Below are 21,339 nucleotides of genomic sequence, written 5' to 3'. Positions count from 1 at the left end.
TGTTGACCAGGATGGTCTCGATCTCTTGACCTCGTGATCCACCCACCTCGGCCTCCCAAAGTGCTGGGATTACAGGCTTGAGCCACCGCGCCCGGCTGGTGATTTTTATATATTAATCTTACATCCTGCATCTTTGCTGAATTGTTTATTAGTTCTAATAGCTTTTTTCTTTTTGTGGATTTCTTAGGATTTTCTATACATAAGATCATGTCATCTGTGACTGGAGACAGTTTTACTTTTTCCTTTCCAGTCTGGATTCCCTATATTTCATTTTCTTGCTGACTTGCCCTGGCTAGAACCTCCAGTACAATGTTAAAACGACTGGTGAGTGTGAACATCCGATGATAATCCTGATCTTAGGGAAAAGGTTTCAGTCTTTTTCTATTTGGTATATTTGCCATGGATTTTTCATACATGGTCTTCATTGGGTTGAGGAAATTTCCTTCTATTCCTACTTCGTTGAGTGCTTTTTATGTGTCAATTGAGATGATCATGTGGGTTTTGTCCTTTATTCTGCTAGTATGGTGTATTATACATTGATTTTCTTTTTCTTTTTTTGAGACAGAGTTTCGCTCTTGTCGCCCAGGCTGGAGTGCAATGCTGCAATCTTAGCTCACTGCAACCTCCGCCTCCCAGGTTCAAGTGATTCTCCTGCCTCAGCTTCCTGATTAGCTGGGATTACAGGCATGCCATCAGACCCAGCTAATTTTGTATTTTCAGTAGAGATGGGGTTTCTCCATCTTGGTCAAGCTAGTCTCAAACTCCCGACCTCAGGTGATCCGCCCACCTCAGCCTCCCAAAGTGCTGGGATTACAGGCGTGAGCTACATTTGGTTGAAAAATATCTGTGTATTGGTAAACCTGTGTTGTTCAAGAGTCCGCTGTGTTTTGCTGGGGATTTCTACATCTGCATTCATTTGGTCTGTACCTTTCTTTTCTTGTGATGTCTTTGCCGAGTTTGGTGTCAGCGTAATCCTAGCCTTGTAGAACGAGTTAGAAAGTATTCCCTCCCCTTTATTTTCCTGGTGGTTTATCTTCACTGCATCACTGTGGGATTCCTCTGTGTAACTGCCTCACTCAGTAGTGAGTGAAATATACAAACTGGAAATGTACAATTTACTGCATCCACCATACTTAGTCTCACTTAACCATTGTATGTTGGTGCCTGTGACAGAGGGTGTAGTGTCACACCTTCTCCAGGTAGATAAAGTCAAAATTCCAAATTACTGGACACCAGCAATAAGGTGGTCATTGGTAAGGCCTTAGGAGAGCTTCCATTACAAAACTGCCTAAGCATCTGGCCAGAAGTGCCTAGGTTTTTTGTTTTGTTTTTTTTAATAGAGACGGGGTTTCGCCATGTTGGCCAAGCTGGTCTCGAACTCCTGACCTCAAGCAATCCACCCGCCTCGGCCTCCCAAAGTGCTGGGATTACAGGCGTGAGTCACCGCGCCCGGCCAGAAGTGCCTAGATTTTTGTGGTGACATTTCAGGACAAGGGACTTCTGCTCAGGCAGCACAGGGATGGGGTAAGGGAGATATCCCACAGGAAGTGGGAGCCATCTGAGAAGTTCTTCAAGACAATACCCGCCAAATATTAGGAGATATTGGCATTCTAGCTGAGGCAGAATGTTCCAGGTTGGCACCATCTTGTCTAAGTGTCCATCATCCTGTCTGTCAGCAACCCAACAGGCTGGATAGGCTACAGGCGCTCCTAAGATCCTATTCCACAAGCCGTAGAAGGCTGAAAACACCTCTAGTATAGAGCGTTCTGGGGAGGCTAGGAGCCATGGTTCATGAATATAATTACAACCTTTTGGGAGGCCAACGCAAGAAAAACGCTTGAGTCCAGGAGTTTGAGTTCAGCCTTGGCTACAGTAAGACCCAGTCTCTAAAAAGAATAAAATTCTAAAAATAGCCAGGTGTGTCGGTGCATAGCTGCCTGCGTGGGGCCTGGGGAACTGGAATGCAGTACTCAGGACACAGTGGCTCCGCTGATTAACGCAAGCGGGGATTTGCTATTGAGGTCCTGTAGGGCCCTCCCGGCCTGCCAGAGGCGCCTAGGCTACCAGGGGCTGCCACTGGCGTCTGAGGAGCCCGAGTCCCCCACGGGAGGGCTGCAGGCTGGCCCGGGAAGCTGCTTGCTCCCTTGCAGAACGAGGTAGCTGCAGGCTCAAAACAGCCAGTGTGTGCTCCCTCAATTCGCAGAACTCTCTCAAAAGGCTGCAGTCTCTTGCCAACCTGTGAAGGTGGCTGACTGCCACCCATTGCAAGAGAGAGGTCAGGGACTGCCCCGGGCCACTCTGCCAGACCCATGTCTTTATCTAACTCACTGTGCCTGAAGCCGCAGCCCCCACATGATGGTGCTGTAGGGCCTGGCTGGGGCCTAGCTGGGTGGGGTTCATGTACTGGGGTGGGGAATCAAGAAGGGTGTCTGCTGCAGTGGAAAGAGGGTGGGCTGGGGACTTTCAGACGTGGGACTTTCAGACGTACCCCTTAGCCTCCTCCAGGTGACCTAGGCTAGTTACTTAGCTGGCCGTCTGACCTTCCTCATCTGTGCACGAGTCACAGTCACAGGGCTTCCCCAGATCCCGGTGAGCTCCGGTCATTTCCTTGCGAGGTCGGGACAGGGTGGGCAGGGTGAAATATTTGAGTGTGTGGCGGCGGGTGGGGCCGCGGGCAGAAGGGGACGCCTGGGGGTGGGGGCGGGGGCGGGGGCGGTCCCTGCGCTCCGCGCCGGCGAACTGGGCGGGCGCAGAGCTCAGAGCTGAGACGGCGGCGGCGGCAGCAGGTGGGTTGCAGCGGATCCTACCGAGACGGACATGGGCTCAAGCTCAAGAGCAGGGGAAGGCGCGGGTGTTCGGGGACGGGGGCGCCGCGGAAATGGCTCCGGCAGCAGCGGCGTGTCTGGCATGGGGAGGTGCGCGGGCCCAGGGCGCCCCTGCATTCCACGCGGCGCGCGGATACCCCAGCCTGGCTGCGGCGGGGAGCGGGGGCGGGGGGTAGGGCGGCTGCCACTGTCTGTGGCCAGGTAGCTGCCTGGGCCACGCCCGCCCCGACGCAGAGCAGCAGCTCCTGTTCCGGGTCCGGCTTGACTCTGGGGAAGCCTCGGGATTCATCTGGCTCTGGGACCCCACCACTGATCCATTCCCAGCCTCTCACTTCCTCGAGCTGCTCCTTCCTCACCCTCAGGGCCGCTCAGGAGGTGAGCAGGTGGGGCCCCACCAGGCCTCCTCTGCACCTGGGATGCAGACAGAGCCTCCAGGCTTCCTATGACTCCCTGCCCACAGGCCCTGTCCTGTCCTATTCCAGCCCTCCAGCAGGCCCCCCAGTGCGGGTGTCCAGGTCGCAGGTCCAGGTCCCCAGAGCCGGGACGGAGAGAGGACTGGGGGTGGACAGGAGAGAGGACTGGGGGTGGACGGACCAGGAGGGATGGAAGTCTGGCCAGGCCACGGCTGGGCATCCTGTCATTCCCCTCTAGCCCTAACAGGTTCCAATAGCTGGCTCGGTGCTCCTCTCAGCCACCTGCCATGGCCCGGGGGCTGCCCAGCATTGCCAGCCTGGCACGCTTATGCCAGAAGCTGAACCGCCTAAAGCCACTGGAAGACTCCACCATGGACACCTCACTGCGGCGCTGCCTGTCCACGCTGGACCTGACTCTTCTGGGTGTGGGTGGCATGGTGGGCTCGGGCCTCTACGTGCTCACAGGCACCGTGGCCAAGGACATGGCTGGCCCTGCTGTGCTCTTGTCCTTCGGTGTGGCTGCTGTGGCTTCCCTGCTGGCGGCTCTATGCTATGCAGAATTCGGGGCACGTGTGCCACGCACAGGCTCTGCCTACCTGTTCACCTACGTATCCATGGGTGAGCTGTGGGCCTTCCTCATCGGCTGGAATGTGCTCCTTGAATACATCATTGGTGGCGCCGCAGTGGCCCGCGCCTGGAGTGGCTACCTAGATGCTATGTTTAGCCACAGAATCCGGAACTTCACTGAGACCCACGTGGGTTCCTGGGAGATGTCCCTCCTGGCCCAGTACCCGGACTTCCTGGCTGCTGGCATCATCCTCCTGGCCTCTGCCTTTGTCTCCTGTGGAGCCCGTGTCTCCTCCTGGCTCAACCACACCTTCTCGACCATCAGCCTGCTTGTCATTCTCTTCATTATCATCCTGGGCTTCATCCTGGCCCAGCCCCACAACTGGAGCGCTGAGGAAGGTGGCTTTGCCCCCTTTGGCTTCTCCGGCGTCATGGCCGGCACTGCCTCCTGCTTCTATGCTTTTGTGGGCTTCGACGTCATTGCCGCCTCCAGCGAGGAGGCCCAGAACCCACGGCGGTCTGTGCCTGTGGCCATCGCCATCTCGCTTGCCCTGGCAGCTGGTGCCTATATCCTTGTCTCCACTGTGCTAACTCTCATGGTGCCCTGGCACAGCCTGGACCCTGACTCAGCACTGGCAGATGCCTTCTACCGGCGGGGCTACAGGTGGGCTGGCTTCATCGTGGCAGCTGGCTCCATCTGTGGTAAGGGACCCTTCCTGGGCAGGGTGGCAGGGAAAAGATTAGGGGGGCCCTGCCCTGAGACTGGGAGAATCCCCCTTCACCTTTGGGTGTTTTTTTTTTTTTTTTTTTGTGACGGAGTTTCGCTCTTGTTACCCAGGCTGGAGTGCAATGGCGCGATCTCGGCTCACCACAACCTCCGCCTCCTGGGTTCAGGCAATTCTCCTGCCTCAGCCTCCTGAGTCGCTGGGATTACAGGCATGCGCCACCATGCCCAGCTAATTTTATTTTTTGTATTTTTAGTAGAGACGGGGTTTCACCATGTTGACCAGGATGGTCTCGATCTCTTGACCTCGTGATCCACCTGCCTCGCCCTCCCAAAGTGCTGGGATTACAGGCTTGAGCCACTGCGCCCGGCAACTGTGGCTGTTTTACCAGTTGCATAGTGGGGCAAGGAAAGTGCTAACTATTAGAAACTCTTCACTTCAGAAATTTCTTCAGAAACTTTTTGGAAGAGACCTTCCCACAGATGGTCCTTGGTATATTAGTTCTGGGCATATCCTTATAGATTATTTCCTAGGCAGGGGGACTCAGCCCTCATTAGATGCTCCAGTGGGCCTGCGACCTAACCCAGACGTCCTGTTTCCGGGCAGAGCGCTGACAATCTATTACCCCTACACACACTCATGCTCACTCTGAGAGCCCAGACAAACTCACGCCCGTGTTCCCAAGGAGCTGCCATGCACTGGCCCCCGGCAGAGGCCCCTGGTGGGCTTCTCCGCCACGCTGACCCTCCCCACTCTCTCTGCTACAGCCATGAACACCGTCCTGCTCAGCCTCCTCTTCTCTCTGCCACGCATTGTCTATGCCATGGCCGTCGATGGGCTCTTCTTCCAGGTGTTTGCCCGTGTGCACCCCCGGACACAGGTGCCTGTGGTGGGCACCCTGGTGTTCGGGCTCCTCACAGCCTTCCTGGCACTGCTGCTGGACCTGGAGTCACTGGTTCAGTTCCTGTCCATTGGCACACTCCTGGCCTACACCTTCGTGGCCACCAGCATCATTGTGCTGCGCTACCAGAAGTCTTCCCCGCCCAGCTCCCCAGGCCCAGCCAGCCCTGGCCCCCTGACCAAGCAGCACAGATCCTTCTCAGACCACCTACAGCTGGTGGGCGCTGCACAGGCCTCCATCCCTGAGCCAGGGGAGCTGCAGCCAGCCCTGAGGCCCTACCTGGGCTTCTTGGATGGGTACAGCCCTGGAGCAGTGGTGACTTGGGCGACTGGTGTTATGTTGGCCTCAGTCATCACCTTAGGCTTCGTGCTCGTCTTCGGGAACTCAGCCCTGCACCTCCCGCACTGGGGTTATATCCTGCTGCTGCTGGCCACCAGTTTCGCGTTTCTGCTCAGCCTCCTGGTCCTGGGGGCTCACCAGCAACAGTATCAGGAAGACTTGTTTCAGGTACCTCCCCCAGCCAACACCTGCTTGTGCTTGGCCCAGGCAGCTCCCTCCCCTTCCCCCACTGCCATCCCAGAATGAAAAAGGCTCACGGGCCTGGGGAGGACGGCATACCCATCTCGCTCCCCTTTCTGCATGGCGAGTGAGCACATGTCTCCAAAGTCTCCAGAAAGGGAGAAAGCCTCTGTGGATTCCTGGGAAAGCGGGCCCTAGGTTGGCAGATCTTTCCTGCAGCCCGGCCCTGCCCTGCCCTGCCCCGGTGGATCTTTCCTGTAGCCCAGCCCAGCACTGCCCTGCCCCTGCCTCCTCAGATCCCCATGGTGCCCCTGATCCCAGCCCTGAGCATCCTCCTCAACATCTGTCTCATGCTGAAGCTGAGCTATCTGACCTGGGTGCGCTTCTCCATCTGGCTGCTGCTGGGTGAGTGGGGGCCAGGCCGGGACTGGGGTCAGAAGGAGGGCAAGGAGGACAGGAAGGGCTGGAACCTGCACCTCAGGCTCATGCCCTACCTCCTGCCCTATGCAGGACTTGCAGTGTATTTCGGCTACGGCATCTGGCACAGCAAGGAGAACCGGCGGGAGCCACCGGGGACAAACGCCACAAGCTACGTGGTATTCCCCAGGGGCAGCTTGGAGGAGACAGTGCAGGCTGTGCAGCCCCCCAGCCAGGCGCCAGCCCACGAGCCTGGCTGTATGGAGTAGCTGGTTGGTCCACGCTTGCCCTGTCCTCCCTCATCTGGTCGGGAGGCCATAGGGGCCCGACAAGCCAGGGGACCCCTTCTGTTGTGGGTGACCTGGGTTTGCAGGCCTGGCCAGGCTGGGAAGTTCTCAGGATCTTAGGACCTTCACCCAGGGGCTGAACTTCAGGCCTTCAGAAGTGGGCCTTGGCTGGCACTGCTGCCGTGGACTCTGCCCAGAGCCTTCTTGTTTATGATCAACTCCAGCTACCTGAGCAGGTGCGGTGGGGTGGATGGGAAGGCCCACAGCCCCAGGAATCCATAATAATAATTGCTTGGCCAGCCATGTGGCCTACTGGCACATCCACTGTGGCATTCTTTGTGGCACTGAGTCTTCACCTGCTCCAGGGAACCAGGCGATTGTCTCCAATCCACATCAAAGGTGCTGGGGCCCTGCAAAGCTGGGAGCACCCTGAGTCAGGGACACAGGTGGGCCTGGATCCAGGTGCCCAGCTAAGAGGGGAGCTGTACACACCAGGCAAGAAGGGCTCCATGACAAGCATGGGGTCAGGCTCCTCACGTCTGCTGGGTGGCAGATCCATGGAGCAGAGCTTGGGCCCCAAGGAGCCTGCCTGAAAAGGGGAGTGGGATTCAGAGCGTGGCACACACCTGAGGCCTCCCAGGGATGTAGAGGCTCACAGGCACACGCACCCCTGCAGGCACTACCCTGGGGTGCACACCTGTGTGCAGACGGAGGTGACAGCTGTTTCTGAGCTCGGCCCCAGGCTGCGGCTCTCCTGATACCTTTGCCCACTCTTCAGAGGCTTTCAGGAGAATGTGGCCCTCATGCTCCTACATGGGTGTACAACAAGTGTCTGGGCCTGCTCCAACTACCTTCTAGCGCAGCTGGAAGCTGCAGGGCCTCAGTCTTTGGGGCTGTGGTCCCCAGGTCCACCCTGCACCGCCCCTCTGGTCTCCCCATGGCTGTGCCATGTCTACCATAGGCGCCCCCCAACTTCCCAGTCCTGCCCGTACAGTCCTTCCTGCACAGGAAGAGGCTAGCTTTGCTGGCTTTACTCCGAGACTTTCTCCAGCCATGACATCAGCCTTCCCTGGGCCCCAAGGAGAATCAGGTGCATGTGACCCACCTTGGATAACCAGGCCTCAGGGGCTACCTTCTCCCACCTTAGCCCTTCAGAGCCCACCTCCCCATGGACATGACTCGGAGACTGAGAGGCAGCAGGGACCCCATGCATTTTACTGAGGCTCCGGGTGGCAGATGATTCCAGATGTCAGCACGGCCTCAGCCCTCCACAGCCTGTCCTGATCACCAGGTACCCACAATTGAAAGCAGCCCCTTGGCTCCCTGGGGCTTGAAATTCCCTGCCCCACCCTGGGACAAGAGGGGAAGACTTGTCTCCTGCAACCCTGCCCTCCCATCAAGATCATGAGCCCTGGAGCATGGGGAAATTCTTTATGGAAAGGCTCAGGCCCCAGGGGGATTCCAGATGCAAAACCTGGCCAGCCTGAGGGAGACCTGGATGTATTGTTTGGAACCATTCCTTCCAGCCACTCCACCCAGCCTTGGATCAGAGTCAGGGCCTCCCTGAAGCAGCTACCCAGACAGCTTCCTGGGTATGATTTGGACTGAAGTGAATTTCAGATGTACAGCCTGCCACCTCCAGGGCTCTCAGGAAGCCTGGAGAAAAGCTTCCAAGGGGTTGGGCTTGGGGGTCACTGAGGAGGGACACAGAAGGTCCCGAAGGACACAGTGATCACCAACTCAGTCCTGCCGCCCTCTGTTCCCTGTCCCAGCCTTCCAAAGCCAGAGGGCTACCACTGGAAAGCAGCTGCTCCTCCAAGCTGAGCAGGTGTGGGCCAAGACACATGCTACACCATCGCCTGGGGGATAGAGCTGTGGATTATCTGCCTACTCCACCCCATTCGCTAGATAAGGACCCGCATCACAGCACCAGACAAGCTGAGACACCCCTTCCCCCATCCTCGTCTTTCTACCTTGCCCTTTTGGCTCCAGTTGCACAGCCCCGTGCAGGACAGATGGGAGGGTGGGATGTCTACCTATGATGAGGTGCAGATGGGGGAGGAGGGCCAGGGGCCAGGCAGCAGGAGGGTCTGTGCTGACAGCTGGTGGGCAGACCTCTGCTAGGAACACTGGGGACAGCCTGGGAGAGAGACCTCTAGGCCCAAATGCAGCAGGAGCCCCTGCCATATGCAGTCGGAGCCCTGCAATACAGGTGCCTGCTGGGCTCTCACCGTCTCCATGGGCCAAGTTCTGTTGCCGTCTCTACACAAAGCTGACTGTGGTTCCCCGAGGCAGCACCCTGCCAAGGCGGAAGTCGGGGAGGGATTGTCTGCTGGGGTTCAAGGGTGGAATTCCCCAACCCCCACATGCTGGGGCTTTATCCTTGAAATCCCCAGGCAGGGCCCCATCCTTCCCAACCCCCAACTCTCAACCAGCAGGGAACAGCTATAGGCCTCTGGAATGGGCTGGCAAGTGGGCGTCAGAACTTGGAAAGGGCCGCCCTGGTGTCTGTGTCTGACTCCCAGCAGCAGTGGCTGTGGGTGCAGATGCTGAGCTCTGGCCAAGGCACTTGGGCAGTCGGGCTTGGGATGCAAGGGCCAGCTCGCTCCACACAGAGTTGGTGGTTGCCTTCGGGGCCTTGGCCTGCAGATGAGGACAGCAGGTCAGGGATCCAGCCACATCTTCCGAAGTGTGGCAGAACCCAGCGTCCAAGCAGAGTGACCTCAGCTCACCTCCTCGTACTTTGTCCTCCAGTAGAAATGGGCTTCTCTGTCCACGTACAGCAGCAGCAGGTCACAGAAGAAGGTGACCTGGGAGATGCAGGGCCAACCCGTGTTCCAGCCCCCCAGCCCGCCCTCCACCTCCCCAGCCTGCACCCGAGACTCAGTGGAAAGGCACAGGAGGCTTCAGCATGCATCGGGCACACCCTGGTCAGTGGTGCTCACTGTAGCCTGCGGGCGCCCAAGGTACTCGCACTCACCACGCCCAGCCAAGCTGCCCCGGTGCCCAGTGTGACCGCCGTGGGGATGAGCCCGAACTTCCCTGCCTGAGAGAAATCTGAGCTGAACCTCTCAGCCCATGACTGTCGGCCTCATGCCTCCTCCAGCCCTGTCTGCCGGCCCCTCCCGTCCCAGCCCTGACCCCTACCTGTGCCTACCTGCCCAGTGACGAGGATGTCGAAGCGGATTCCGTAGAGCTTGAGCAGGCTGCGGGCCTCCACACCCGGTGGCTCCCACCAGTGAGTAGCTGTCCTAGGGGCAGGAGAGAGGGCTCTGGTGGCCTGCTTTGCCCACCCCCAGGTGGGGCTGGCCCTGCCAAGCCTCTGTCTCACTGGTCCATTGACTCCATAAACCCCCAGCCCAAGCCTGAGTCCTGGGTCTCAGCCCTGTGTAATTGGTGAGAAAACATTAAAAAAAAAAAAAAAAAAAACAAGAGCTGTCCCTCAGAAGTTCCCTGCCTGCTGAGGGGACAGGGGCACAGAAGAGTCCCTAAACAGACCCAGCAGTAGGCAATGGGAAGGGGTAGGCTCAGGGCCAAGAGATTTCAGAGATGGGAACTCACTCTTCCCTGGGTACTGGGGTAGGCTTCCTGGAGGGGACATGAGGCTGGGCCTGGAGGAACATGCAGGCAGATGGCTTGCCAGCACAGAGGTCAGGGAAACAGGATGTGGGTGGGGGCCAGGCCCGCATGGTTCCAAGGGCTGGGGAGGTCAGGGAGGCCAGACCAGACAGGGTGCAGTGAGCCATGTTGAGGGGCATCATCCCAGGCCTGGTGGCCGTGTGTGCCTGCCTGCATGACAAGGTGACACTCTGTGGCGGAAGCATCCTATAGGTCTGCTTAGGAGACTCACAGACATGATAACAAATGCAATTTAAGATCCTTGAGGCCGGGTGGAGTGCCTCATGCCTATAACCCCAGCACTTTGGGAGGCCAAGGCGGGTGGGTCACCTGAGATCAGGAGTTCAAGACCAGCCTGGCAAACATGGTGAAACCCTATCTCTACTAGAAATACAAAAATTAACTGGGTATGGTGGCATGTTCCTGTAATCCCAGCTACTCGAGAGGTAAGGCAGGAGAATCGCTTGAACCCAGGAGGCAGAGGTTGCAGTGAGCCGAGATCAGGCCACTGCACTCCAGCCTGGGCGTCAAAAGAGTAACTTCATCTCAAAAAAAAAAAAAAAAAGGCCAGATGTGATGGCTCATGCCTGTAATCCCAGTACTTTGGGAGGCCAAGGCCGGTGGATCACCAGAAGTTCACGATCAGCCGGGCCAACATGGAGAAACCCCATCTCTACTAAAAATACAAAAATTATCTGGGCATGGTGGCGTGTGCCTGTAATCCCAGCTGCTCCGGAGGCTGAGGCTGGAGAATCGCTTGAACCCTGGAGGTAGAGGTTAGAGTGAGCCGAGATTGCACCATTGCACTCCAGCCTGGGCAACGAGAGCAAAACTCCATCTCAAAAACAAAACAAAACAAAAAAGATCCTTGAGTGCATCCTAGATTGGGAAGTATAAAGGTTTAGGGTCACTGTTGTCACAGCTGGGGAATATTAAGTATGAGATTTATTCTGCCAGCCAAGAGCAGTGGGTCATACCTGTAATCTCAGCACTTTGAGAGGCTGAGGTGGGAGGATCGCTTGAGGCCAGGCGTTCAAGACCAGTCTGGTCCACATATTGAGACCTCCATCTCTATATTATTTCTTAAAAATTAAAAAAGACTTACTCTGCTAAATGTCAATTGCTTGCTTTCTTTTCTTTTCTTTTCTCTCTCTCTCTCCTCTCTCTCTCTCTCTCTCTCTGTTTTTTTCTTTCTTTCTTTCTTTCTGTCTCACTCTGTCATCCTGACTGGAGTGCAGTGGCATGCTCATGGCTCACTGTAGACTCAGTCTTCCTGGCTTAAGCGATCCTCCCCCTCAGCCTCCTGAGTAGCTGGGACCATAGGTGTCTGCCATCGTGCTCAGCTAATTTTTAAAAGCATTTTTTGTAGACATGGGGGTCTCCCTAACTTGCCCAGGTTGGTCTCAAACTCCTGGGCTCAGGTGATCCTCCTCCCTCAGCCTCCCAAAGTGTTGAGATTACAGGCATGAGCCACTGCACCCAAAGATCAATTTCTTTAGCAAAACAATAAGAGTGGTTACATGGGGAAGGTCCCTGTTCTGGTGACAACGTTGAAAGGATGAGAGTCTGAATGTCTGCCACCTACTTTCAAACAGTTCTATTTGAAATCTATCTAAATCTATCCAGTTCACTCTGGACAGGGAGAGAGAAAGAAAATGTGACCCGATGGTAAAACAAAGAACTGGTAAACCCAAATGAAGATATATAGGTGTTCATGGTACCCATCTTTAAGCTTGTCTAGAGTTTTTTGAAAATTTTTAGGTAAAAGCTGAAGGGAAGCCGGGCACGATGCCTCACATCTGTAATCCCAGCACTCTGGGAAGCTGAGGTTGGTGGATCACCTGAGGTCAGGGGCTTAAGACAGGCTAACATCATGAAACCCTATCTCTACCAAAATATAAAAATTTAGCTGGGAGTGGTGGCAGGCACCCGTAATTCCAGCTACTCAGGAGGCTGAGGCAAGAGAATCAGTTGAACCCAGGAAGCGGAGGTTGCAATGAGCCGAGATCGGGCCATTGCACTCCAGCCTGGGTGACAGAATGAGATTCTGTCTAAAAACAAAACCAAAAAAACCCTGAAGGGGAAAGTAAAAATGAAAGACCCCATTGCTGTGGAGGGAATGGGGTGTGGGGTGGAGAAAGAGCTGGCAGTGAGGACCCTGAGCTGGGCAGGGGCCTGGAACAGATGGGATGGAGGGCTCAGGACTTGGGGGAGCAGGATGGAGCCTGTGCTGGAGGATGTGGGGTTGAGAACGGCTCTCTCTGCTCCTGGGACCCCCCTTGCACACGCAGTGGAATATCCAAAGGGCTGGGCCTAGGTGTGGTCTGTCCTGGCCGCCACAGGGAGAGGGGATGCTGGCCAAGGCACAGCAGCTGGGCACTGGGAGCAGTGGGGCCGCACCTGAAGTTGTAGCTCCTCTCCTGCAGCTGGAAGGAGTAGTGAGGCCGGCAGCCGGAGTCCCCGGTGTCCAGGTCACAATCCCAGTGAACCCGGATGCCCACAGAGCCACCCTGCACACAGCACATAGCAGTTCCACCAGTGGGTGGGCCCGGGACCCTCTCCCAGAGCCCTCCAGGAACCTGGCCCCCAACTCGGGACCCACCAGTGACGCCAGGTCCTCGAAGGTCCCTCCAGCCTCGGCCACGAGGTCCCCAATGCGGAACACAGGACAGTAAGGGCTGAATCGTGGTTCATAGCGGCAGCGCTTAAAATAGGTGGGGTCCCAGGTCTCCAAGGCATTGGACCTGGGAGGGGTGGGGGAGGTCAGAAGAGGTAGGGGACAAGGAGGATCTTGGGCCAGATGAGACCCACTCTGCTTACTTGGAGAAGTTGAACTTGCTGAAGGTGACGGTGTTTTTGATGAACAGTGTGAAGTTCTGGGCCTGGGCCAGCAGGGGCCTCCTGCAGGTGGAGGGAAGGTGAGGCCCTCTGCCAGGCCTGGGACCCTGCGCAGGCGGGGCTGGGGGATTGCGGGGACACTTACGAGGGCACAGCAGCACTCTCCACCGGGCACCAACTCCAGATCTCACAGGTCCTGTGGGTCCCATTGAAAACCACACACTGGCCTGTTTTTATGCCTTGAAAACACAGATGAACTCCAGACCCTTAAATCTCCACAGGGCTGGGGAAAGTGTCAGCCAGGGGGTTGTTGGCAGAATAAGAGATGCAGGGACAGAGGCGAGCGGGGCCTGTACTCAGGAGCCACCCAGGATCCCAGCCCGGCCCCCACCCTGGCAGGGCACTGGAAGACCGAGCCCACAGTTACCGTGGCTGTGCGTGCCTCTCTCCCCTTCGGGGCAGTCCTCGTCGGCCCAGCAGTTAGCCAGTGGGACAGAAGGGTGCTGAGGTGGGCAAGAGAGCAGTCACCGATGGCACAGGGGATGTCTCCCCTCCACAACCCAGTCTCAAAGGCAGGGAGGTTCAAGATGGGAAGGACAGGCCCCCTTCCCACCTGAGACCCCCCCACCACCTGGCTGCCAGAGTACCCTGAATGTGGAGCCACACGGGAAAGCTGGAGGGCGCAAGTCAAAGGAGGTGGTCAGCTGGGCCTGGTGGCTCACACCTGTAATCCCAGCACTTTGGGAGGCCAAGGCAGGCAGATCACTAGGTCAGGAGTTCAACAGCAGCCTGACCACTTGGTGAAACCCCATCTCTATTAAAAATACAAAAATTAGCCAGGTGTGGTGGTATGTGCCTATAATCTCAGCTACTCAGGAAGCTGAGACAAGAGAATTGCTTGAACTCGGGAGGCAGAGGTTGCACTGAGCTGAGATCACGCCATTGCACTCCAGCCTGCGCAACAGAGCCAGACTCCGTCTCAAAAAAAAAAAAAAAAACAGAAAACAGAGGTGGTCACAGGAGGGAGCGGAGCAACGCCCTGGCCAAAGGAGGGTAGAGTGCTGTATTTCAAAGACAAAGGGAGACCCCTTTCCTCCTTTTTTAAAACATTTGTTTTTAGCGAGGAGGTCTCACTCTGCTGCCCAGGCTGGAGTGCAGTGGTGCGATCACAGCTCACTGCAGCCTCACCCTCTTGGGCTTAAGCAATCCTCTCACCTCAGCTTTCCCAGTAGCTGGGACTACAGACGCATACCACTGTGGCTGGCTGATTTTTTAATGTTTCTTTTGTAGAGATAGAGTCTCTGCCGTGTTGACCAGGCTGGTTTTAAACTCCTGGCCTCAAGCAATCCTTCGGTCTTGACCTCCCAGAGTGCTGGGATTACAGGTGTGAGACAACACAGCCTGCCCCTTCCCTCCTGACAGTTCTGTCCTTGGTGGACGCAGAAGTGATTCTTCCAGGTCTAGCTCCTCTGGTCCAATTTGGACAACAGAACAGGGAAGGTGAAGATACCTTGGGAGAGCAAGTTCTTGATGGCTGGCATGGGGGCATGGCTGACAAAGATCAGGACCCTAGAGTCACAGGGGCTTGGATATTGAAGCAGGACCCGACGCCCTTACTGAGGCGCCGCAGGCTACTCCTTCCTACTCGCTCTTCTGTAACTCAGGGACATTAATGCCTGCACAGAGGCACAGATCTATGGGGCTCTGGCAGAAGGGGAGGATGGGTGAGCTTTCTGGGCTCCCAGACTCAGAGACAAAGGCACCCTTGAGCATTGGGCACTCTCCCAGGCACAGTCCTACCCCAGCTGAGGATGGACACTGCTGTCCAGGGCATTCAGCTCAGGGGCAGCAGAAGGAACACAGCACCAGGGGTGCAAGAAAGGCTGAGGGCCTCTGAGAAGCCAGAATGAGGCGGTGGGACTTTCTGAAAGAGAGGGCCATCGTGATTGGGTGGAGGGCTGAGTGGAGCCACATGCTCTGCTTCTTTGTCCCTTCCTATGTCCTGTTCTGCTCCTTCTCTCCACCCCGGCTGGGCCACCAACTCCTCCAACTGGACCCCACAGTGACCACCAATGGGGCCCCCTCGTCTCTCCCTGCCCTCATCCACCTCCCCCCAGCAGTCCAAGTGGTGCACCCCAGTGTGCAGGGGATTGAGCACCCCTCCTCTGAGCCCACGCGTGGCTCCCTTCTGCTCCTCTAATCAAGTTTAGCTCCAGCCAGGCATGGTGGCTCACGCCTGTAATCCTGGCACTTTGAGAGGCCAAGGTGGGAGGACTGCCTGAGCCCAGGAGTTTGACACCAGCCTGGGCAACAAAGCAAGACTCCATCGCTATGGAAAAAAAAAAGAAAGTTTAATAGCCGGTTCTGGTGGCGCCCACCTGTAATCCCAGCTACTCAGGAGACTGAGGCGGAAAGGTTGCTTGAGCCCAGGATGTCAAGGCTGCAGTGAGCTGTGATCACACCACTGCATTCTAGCCTGGGCAACAGGGTGAGACCCTGTCTCAAAAAAAAAAAAAAAAAAAAAAAAGCTTAGCTCCTTAGTGGGGCTTACAGGGACCCCTGAGATCCTGAACTGCCTTTTCCCCCTCTAGTCTAAATCTCCACTTCAGCTCCACTGTGTGGCAGTAGTCCTAAAGGTGCCTCACCTCTCACAGCTCAGGGACTTTGCCCACCAAGTTCCCTCTGCCTGCACGTCCTGCTCCAACCAAATCCACCCTCTTACCCTTTAAGATTCTGTTCGGTCGGCCATGGTGGCTCACACCTGTAATCCCAGCACTTTGGGAGGCCAAGGTGGGCAGCTCACCTGAGGTCAGGAGTTCGAGGCCATCCTGACCAACATGGTGAAACCCTGTCTCTACTAAAAATATAAAAATTAGCTGGGTGTGGTGACATGCGCCTGTAATTCCAGTCACGCCAGAGGCTGAGGCAGGAGAATAGCTTGAACCCAGGAGGTGGAGGTTGCAGTGAGCCGAGATCGGGCCACTGCACTCCAGTCTGGGTGATAAGGGTGAAATCTCTGTCTCAAACAAACAAACAAAAAGATTCTGCTCAAGTGCAACCCTGGGTCCCCTAGCTACAGCCTCTGTCCCATCATAGGACCTGCCACTTTGGCTGCGCTGTCCATGCAGGTGGCCCTTGAGATATGGGAGATGGAGATGGAGTTTTGTGAATTCAGCACAGCTAGCCCCCTGGCCCAGTGGGGAGGCTCAGCGGTGTCTGCTGACGGAGGTGACACTGTAAGGAGCACAGTGCACGTGTGGGAGAGATCAGGTGCCAGCATCCCGAAAGGAGCTGGCAGGACTCTGGTCTTCTGGGGAAGCCAGGTTGTCAGATCTGGTTAATGATGGCCCAGCCCTGGTGTTTCAGGAAGAGTCAGAAGTGTGGTTACAGACAAAGAGGAATTGCACAGATTCTGAAAAACATTGACCCACGGGTCCAGCCAAATTTCAGAACAGCCTACAAACTGAATACTAAATAGACACCTGAGCATTAAGAAAGGGAAGGACATTGTGTGGGTTCACTAAGAGTAGGCACATCCTTTGTGCACATTTCCAACAACGGACATGGGACATCTCCAGCAACTGTGCTAGGACCAACCAGCAGGGCTCAGGGGACAGGTGTCTGCACAATGACCCTCCAGCCCAGCAAGCAGGGAAGTCTTGGACTTGCTTAAAGATAGATGTCACCATGGAGGTAGATTTTCAGGACTATGTCCTGAGACCCAACAGTTCAAACAAAATCCACAGCTGGAGAGGAGAATGAGTGTGCTTTGTGACAGAGGCAGGATTCCAGAAACATTTCCAGGCAAGGGGAAAAGATGAGATGTCAGGAGGAGAATGAGCATTTCTGGATCAGAAATGAAGAAGAACAAGGTGGGGGACTCTGGCTTGACCGTGGTTGATGTAAAAGCTATCCAGAGGTCATAAGCAATTCTGAATTCAGCATGAGCAAGAGTGTGTTGTGTTGGCCCACAAAGATGCAAGCTGTCTCAGGACGCATTAATAGAGGCTGGACACAGAGAAGGGGAGGTGATATTCCACCTTGGCTCTTCCTCCTAGAACCTCCTTGAGCATGTGCCCAGCTCTGGGTAACACACTAACAACCTGGAGAGTACCCAGAGGCAGGACCAGGATGGGGAGGGCCTGGGCACCTCACGGGAACTGCTGCTGCCCAGAGCTCAGAGTCCTGTCACCTACAGGCTGGGAGGCCTTGAGAAAGTGAGTCAACCTCACTGATCCTCAGTCTTCGCCTCTGAAATGGGGAACACAGGAGCTCCTACCAGGCAGGGGATATGTGAAGACTGAACGAAATGATTTACGAAAAGATGTAGCCCAGCGCCTGCAGGACACCAAGCACGTGCTGAGCTTCAGCCACCTGGGAAGGAGAAAGGGAAACACGGGTGGCCACCTGGGGCCGGCGGAGGAACGAGGGCCCACTGGGAGGCTCCGGGGCAAACTCACCTCTGGGCATCTGCCCTGAACTTGGGCTGGCGTCACAAGGAAATTAGTCACCAAGAAGAACATGTTTTCTCCCTAGGAGGCAAGTCTTAAGGTTGGCCTGGCCAGGCTCGCATTGACTGGAAAGGCCCACAGCTGGCAGCCTGGTTTATGAGGGAAGGGATCTTGGCCCCATCAAGTCATTAACGCTGTCCCCCCGCGAGGCAGACTGAAGCAGAGATGGGAGGCTGGCAGGGGTTCTGGCCATTTCTGAGACCAGGAAGCCTCATGCCTGTGTCCATCTCTCAAGACAAGTATCGTTCTCATTTGCTCAACCAAAATTTATGTGTGTGAGTGTGTGTGTGTGTGTGTGTGTGTGAGAGAGAGCGTGTGTGTGTGTGTGTGAGTATTTAGAGACAAGGTTTCACTTAGTCATCCAGTCTGGAGTGCAGTGGTATGATCAGTGCTCACTGCAACCTCTAACTCCTGGGCTCAAGGAGGAAGTCACCTTTGATCCTCCTGCCTCGGCCTCCCATGTAGCTGGGACTACAGGTTCCAGCTACCACTCCCGGCTTCAACCAGAATATTCCAACAGCCTCCTGCTTCTAATACTGAAGAGCCAGGGGAGAATTGGGCCCAACACCTGCCCAGGATAGAGAGGAGGTGAGTCTCCATCACACACACACAGCTGCACTAGCATAGCAGGGAGAAGACAGAAAACTCCGCCTGGGATTAACAGGTGGACAAAGACATTGGAAAGAAAAGCTGACCCTCCAGTGCTGCTTGGAGAGACTGAATTTGGGGAATGCATGCTCAGGAAGGGAAGGCGAGGGCTGGACAGAGGGTGGTGGGAGTGGCAGCCATTAGGATTGGGAGGAATGTGTAGACACTGTCATGGGCGGGTCTGGGGGGCTCCTGAGGGTCGAAGCAGGGGCTGCAGACTCCGATGATGCCCGACGTGAAAGCTCAGCCTGGCTGCTGCGTGGTGTGCACCGAGCAGTAGGGAGTGGGCGAGAGGGGCATCTAAGGGCCCTCCAGGAGGCCATAGACTCATGCAGCCATGGCATGGCAGCAGTGAAAAATGTGAGAACGGACAGGAAGGGGCTGAGACTGAGTCCTGGGTCTGGCTGAGGCACTAGTGGATGTCACAGCCCTCGTGACTAGTGGATGTCACAGAGGCCATGCCAGGAGAGGGAAACAATTGATCTTTGGACACGTGGGTGTGCACCTGGAAGACAGCTGTGCTCTGGGCAAGTGGTCACTGGGGCTACATCCTGGGCATCGGAAGAGCAGGGGTGGAAGTTGAGGCTGTGGATGAGCTGGGTGGAAGGAGGAGGGAAACGCAGCCAAGAAGAGCAGAGGAGGAGCACCTGACCAGGGTTCCCCAGGTGAGGGAGCAGGGCTGCAGGAAGTTCCAGGCTTCAGCCCCCCATGGCCCTCCCACACCACTCTCAAGCTCAAGCCATTAGTCCCAGATACTCCTTTCTTTTCTGTTGGCAACCTTTGGAAATGCAGTCTCTCTGGCCCGGCTTCTTGACCAGACCATTTTCCCACCCAGAAACCTCCTATACATCCCCAAAAGTCCTGTCCAGGAGCTACTCCTCTGTGAAGCCCTTCCTGAGAACCCTCCAACCCCCCCAGCCATCTCTGACATCACATGCTTCTCTCTCGCACACACTGGCTGCATGGCAGGGGTCCAAGCTCTCGGTGGGCAAAGGACTTGCAGCCCTGTCAGCAGCACCAGGGCCCCCACCTGAGGCGGCTTCACGAAGTCAGCCACATCCCACAGCCGGTTTCCAAGCTCCTTGATCTGAGTCACAGAAACCCCTTTGAGTTTGGTGATGATGGAAACCTGGGGGTCCAGGTCCCGCTCCTGGTAGCCTTTTTTGGTGAGGAGAGCCCACCTGAACAGGAGAAGATGGGCAGTGTGGTGTGTCCCCAGTGTGTAGTGACAGGTGCAGAGCTGGGCCCCACATGCTCAGTTCTCTCCCCATACCCTATAGGCTCCCAGCCCAGTATCGAGGGCCCCACCTCCTCTCTGGCCTCACTTCCCACCCCAGACCCCCTGAATAAGATAGAAGCTCCAGCTACGCACCAGAGAGCCAGTGCCCTCAATCACCTTCACCAGCCAGCACCACCCCCAGCCTCAATAGAGCCAGCTCCCCTGACCCGAGCTACAGCTGGTGGTCTCTCTGGGGGCCTAGTGCTCTAGCTCTCACAGATGTTAAGGAGGGTGTCCTGTGCCCCCTGGGTGGGGTTCTGGGGAGGGGCTGGGAAGGAGGCAGGTGGGCACACAGGACAAACTCACAGCTTGTTCTTGTTCTCCCGTCTTGTATCACCTACCTCCCACCCCATCCCAATCTGGCCCCCTCCCCTCCAGCCCCTAAAGAGCCCAACCCTCAACCTCAACGCAGCAGGACCAAGCCTCGCCCCCACCTCTTCCCCTGCCCCTCCAGCCTGGCCAAAGCTCTTCTCTCTTACCCCACCACATAGATCACGATCCCAAGCTGCAGCAGCCTCTGCAGGGCGCCCACCCGCCAGTTCCTGGTCATCACATACTTCTCCGTCTTATAATCCAGAAGCCCCCAGCCTACTGTGGCCCCTGGGGAGCCCATGCTGCCAGCTCCTGCTAGCTTCGGGCACATGAGTCAGCATGGCAGCTGCAGGCACAGCAGAACAGGAGGCAAAGCAGGGCCCGAGCCAGGCCAGGCAGCTGCTGTTAAAGGGACACTTCCACTAGAGCAGGATCCAGCCTCCAACACCCAGCCGTCGGCCCCTAACTCCAGCTGCCCTGCACCTCCCACCTCCCTACATTCCCTTTGCTGGGCCTTGACACACAGAGAACAGCAGCTCTGTCCCTGTCCTCTGTCCTCTGGCAAGGACAGCTGTTATCAGTGCTGTGAGAGGACGGCCTGAGGGCAGCAGCAGAGGGGCTGGGAGGGTGTTGTGGAAAGCTTCAGAAGTGACCTCTGAGCTGACACTTGCAGATTTCTGAAGTTCAAAAGCAGACAAAGACGGGGATGGAGGTTCCTGGTGCCGGGAGCAGCGTATCCAAAGACTAGAGCATGCAAGAGAACTGAGAGCCACAGAATCAGAGGGTGACCTGGCTCTGTGCAGTTCCCCAAGCCCTACTGAAGAGGTGTCCCCACCACTTTCCCCAGTGCAGTGAGGAAAACACAAGTCCTGGAGTTAGGTGTGTTTCCCAGTCCGTGAAAGTGGGGCGATGCTGGAACCCCCTAGGGAAGCAGGGAGGATAAACGCCCACAAGGCGCCCAACCCAGTGCACGGCCCATGGCGCGTGCAGTTTATCCGCTCAGGCGAGGAGCCTCAGCACAGTCCGGCCGCTGTTTCTACGGCAACCAACAACACCGGGTTGCCCGGGCGACAGCCGCGGAGAAGGGCGTCGCTATTGGCCGTGGCGGACGCCAGTCGATGGACGCCACATTCGAGTGGTCATCGCAGCCTCAGACTCCGCCCACATCCCGGGCCGCGCTCTGGGTGAGACGCCCAGCGGTCGCCTCCTCAGTGTTTGAGACTGCGAAAGGGGCGTAACCATGAAGGGTTCCTGGGAGAGATCTGGGGAGGATGAAGAGCAGGAGGAAGAATCGACGGCGGTCTTGCAGGGGTCCCCGAGGCCAAGCAGGGTTCCGAGGCCGATTCAGACTCCAACCTGGAGACATGGTGCTAGGGGCAAGGATTAGGCCCGTCTCCTCCCCTTGGGGTCTTCTCCCTCCGGGATTGAGGGAGGCGGGCTGGGGCTGAGGATGCAGAAGACGCGGTCCAGCAGGGCACG

General features: G+C 56.6%; 3 protein-coding genes across 8 annotated transcripts in view; 2 read left to right on the top strand and 1 right to left on the bottom strand.

The window, feature by feature from the left end:
* The window catches only part of LOC108298251 (P2X purinoceptor 6-like), a 13,374-nt gene extending 13,148 nt beyond the window's left edge, over positions 1-226 (top strand). The window contains exon 3 of the mRNA XM_037735704.1: positions 188-226. Within this exon, the coding sequence (XP_037591632.1) occupies positions 188-220 (33 nt within the window). The 3' untranslated portion in view covers positions 221-226. The remainder of the gene's footprint in view (positions 1-187) is intronic.
* A 2,491-nt stretch (positions 227-2,717) lies between these two features.
* SLC7A4 (solute carrier family 7 member 4) lies at positions 2,718-6,978 on the top strand. 2 transcript variants are annotated; one of them, XM_017520959.2, is made up of 5 exons: positions 2,718-2,786; positions 3,486-4,507; positions 5,298-5,938; positions 6,247-6,355; positions 6,461-6,978. In XM_017520959.2, the coding sequence occupies exons 2-5, from the start codon at positions 3,526-3,528 to the stop codon at positions 6,634-6,636; spliced, it is 1,908 nt and encodes a 635-aa protein (XP_017376448.1). In that variant the 5' UTR covers positions 2,718-2,786; positions 3,486-3,525; the 3' UTR covers positions 6,637-6,978. The 2 variants fall into 2 exon arrangements, with proteins under 2 accessions (XP_017376448.1, XP_037591625.1); XM_037735697.1 differs by lacking the exon at positions 2,718-2,786 and adding an exon at positions 3,035-3,200.
* A 1,140-nt stretch (positions 6,979-8,118) lies between these two features.
* On the bottom strand, positions 8,119-21,333 carry P2RX6 (purinergic receptor P2X 6). Of its 5 annotated transcripts, none has more exons than XM_037735699.1 (13): positions 20,028-20,117; positions 19,666-19,816; positions 19,300-19,450; positions 17,571-17,642; positions 13,538-13,613; positions 13,256-13,349; positions 13,093-13,173; positions 12,875-13,016; positions 12,673-12,782; positions 9,812-9,905; positions 9,635-9,700; positions 9,387-9,464; positions 8,119-9,297 (listed from the first exon to the last, which is right to left on the bottom strand). In XM_037735699.1, the coding sequence occupies exons 4-13, from the start codon at positions 17,631-17,633 to the stop codon at positions 9,100-9,102; spliced, it is 1,002 nt and encodes a 333-aa protein (XP_037591627.1). In that variant the 5' UTR covers positions 17,634-17,642; positions 19,300-19,450; positions 19,666-19,816; positions 20,028-20,117; the 3' UTR covers positions 8,119-9,099. The 5 variants fall into 5 exon arrangements, with proteins under 5 accessions (XP_037591627.1, XP_037591628.1, XP_017376449.1 ...); XM_037735700.1 differs by having other exon boundaries at positions 19,716-19,816; XM_017520960.2 differs by lacking the exon at positions 19,666-19,816 and having other exon boundaries at positions 20,028-21,333.
* Between the last annotated feature and the right edge of the window lie 6 nt (positions 21,334-21,339).

The sequence above is a fragment of the Cebus imitator genome, unplaced genomic scaffold (assembly GCF_001604975.1).
Source record: "Cebus imitator isolate Cc_AM_T3 unplaced genomic scaffold, Cebus_imitator-1.0 Scaffold919, whole genome shotgun sequence".
NCBI lineage: Eukaryota > Metazoa > Chordata > Mammalia > Primates > Cebidae > Cebus > Cebus imitator.
The sequence above is the reverse complement of the archived record's forward strand: the minus strand, read 5'-3'. Positions and strand labels throughout refer to the sequence as shown.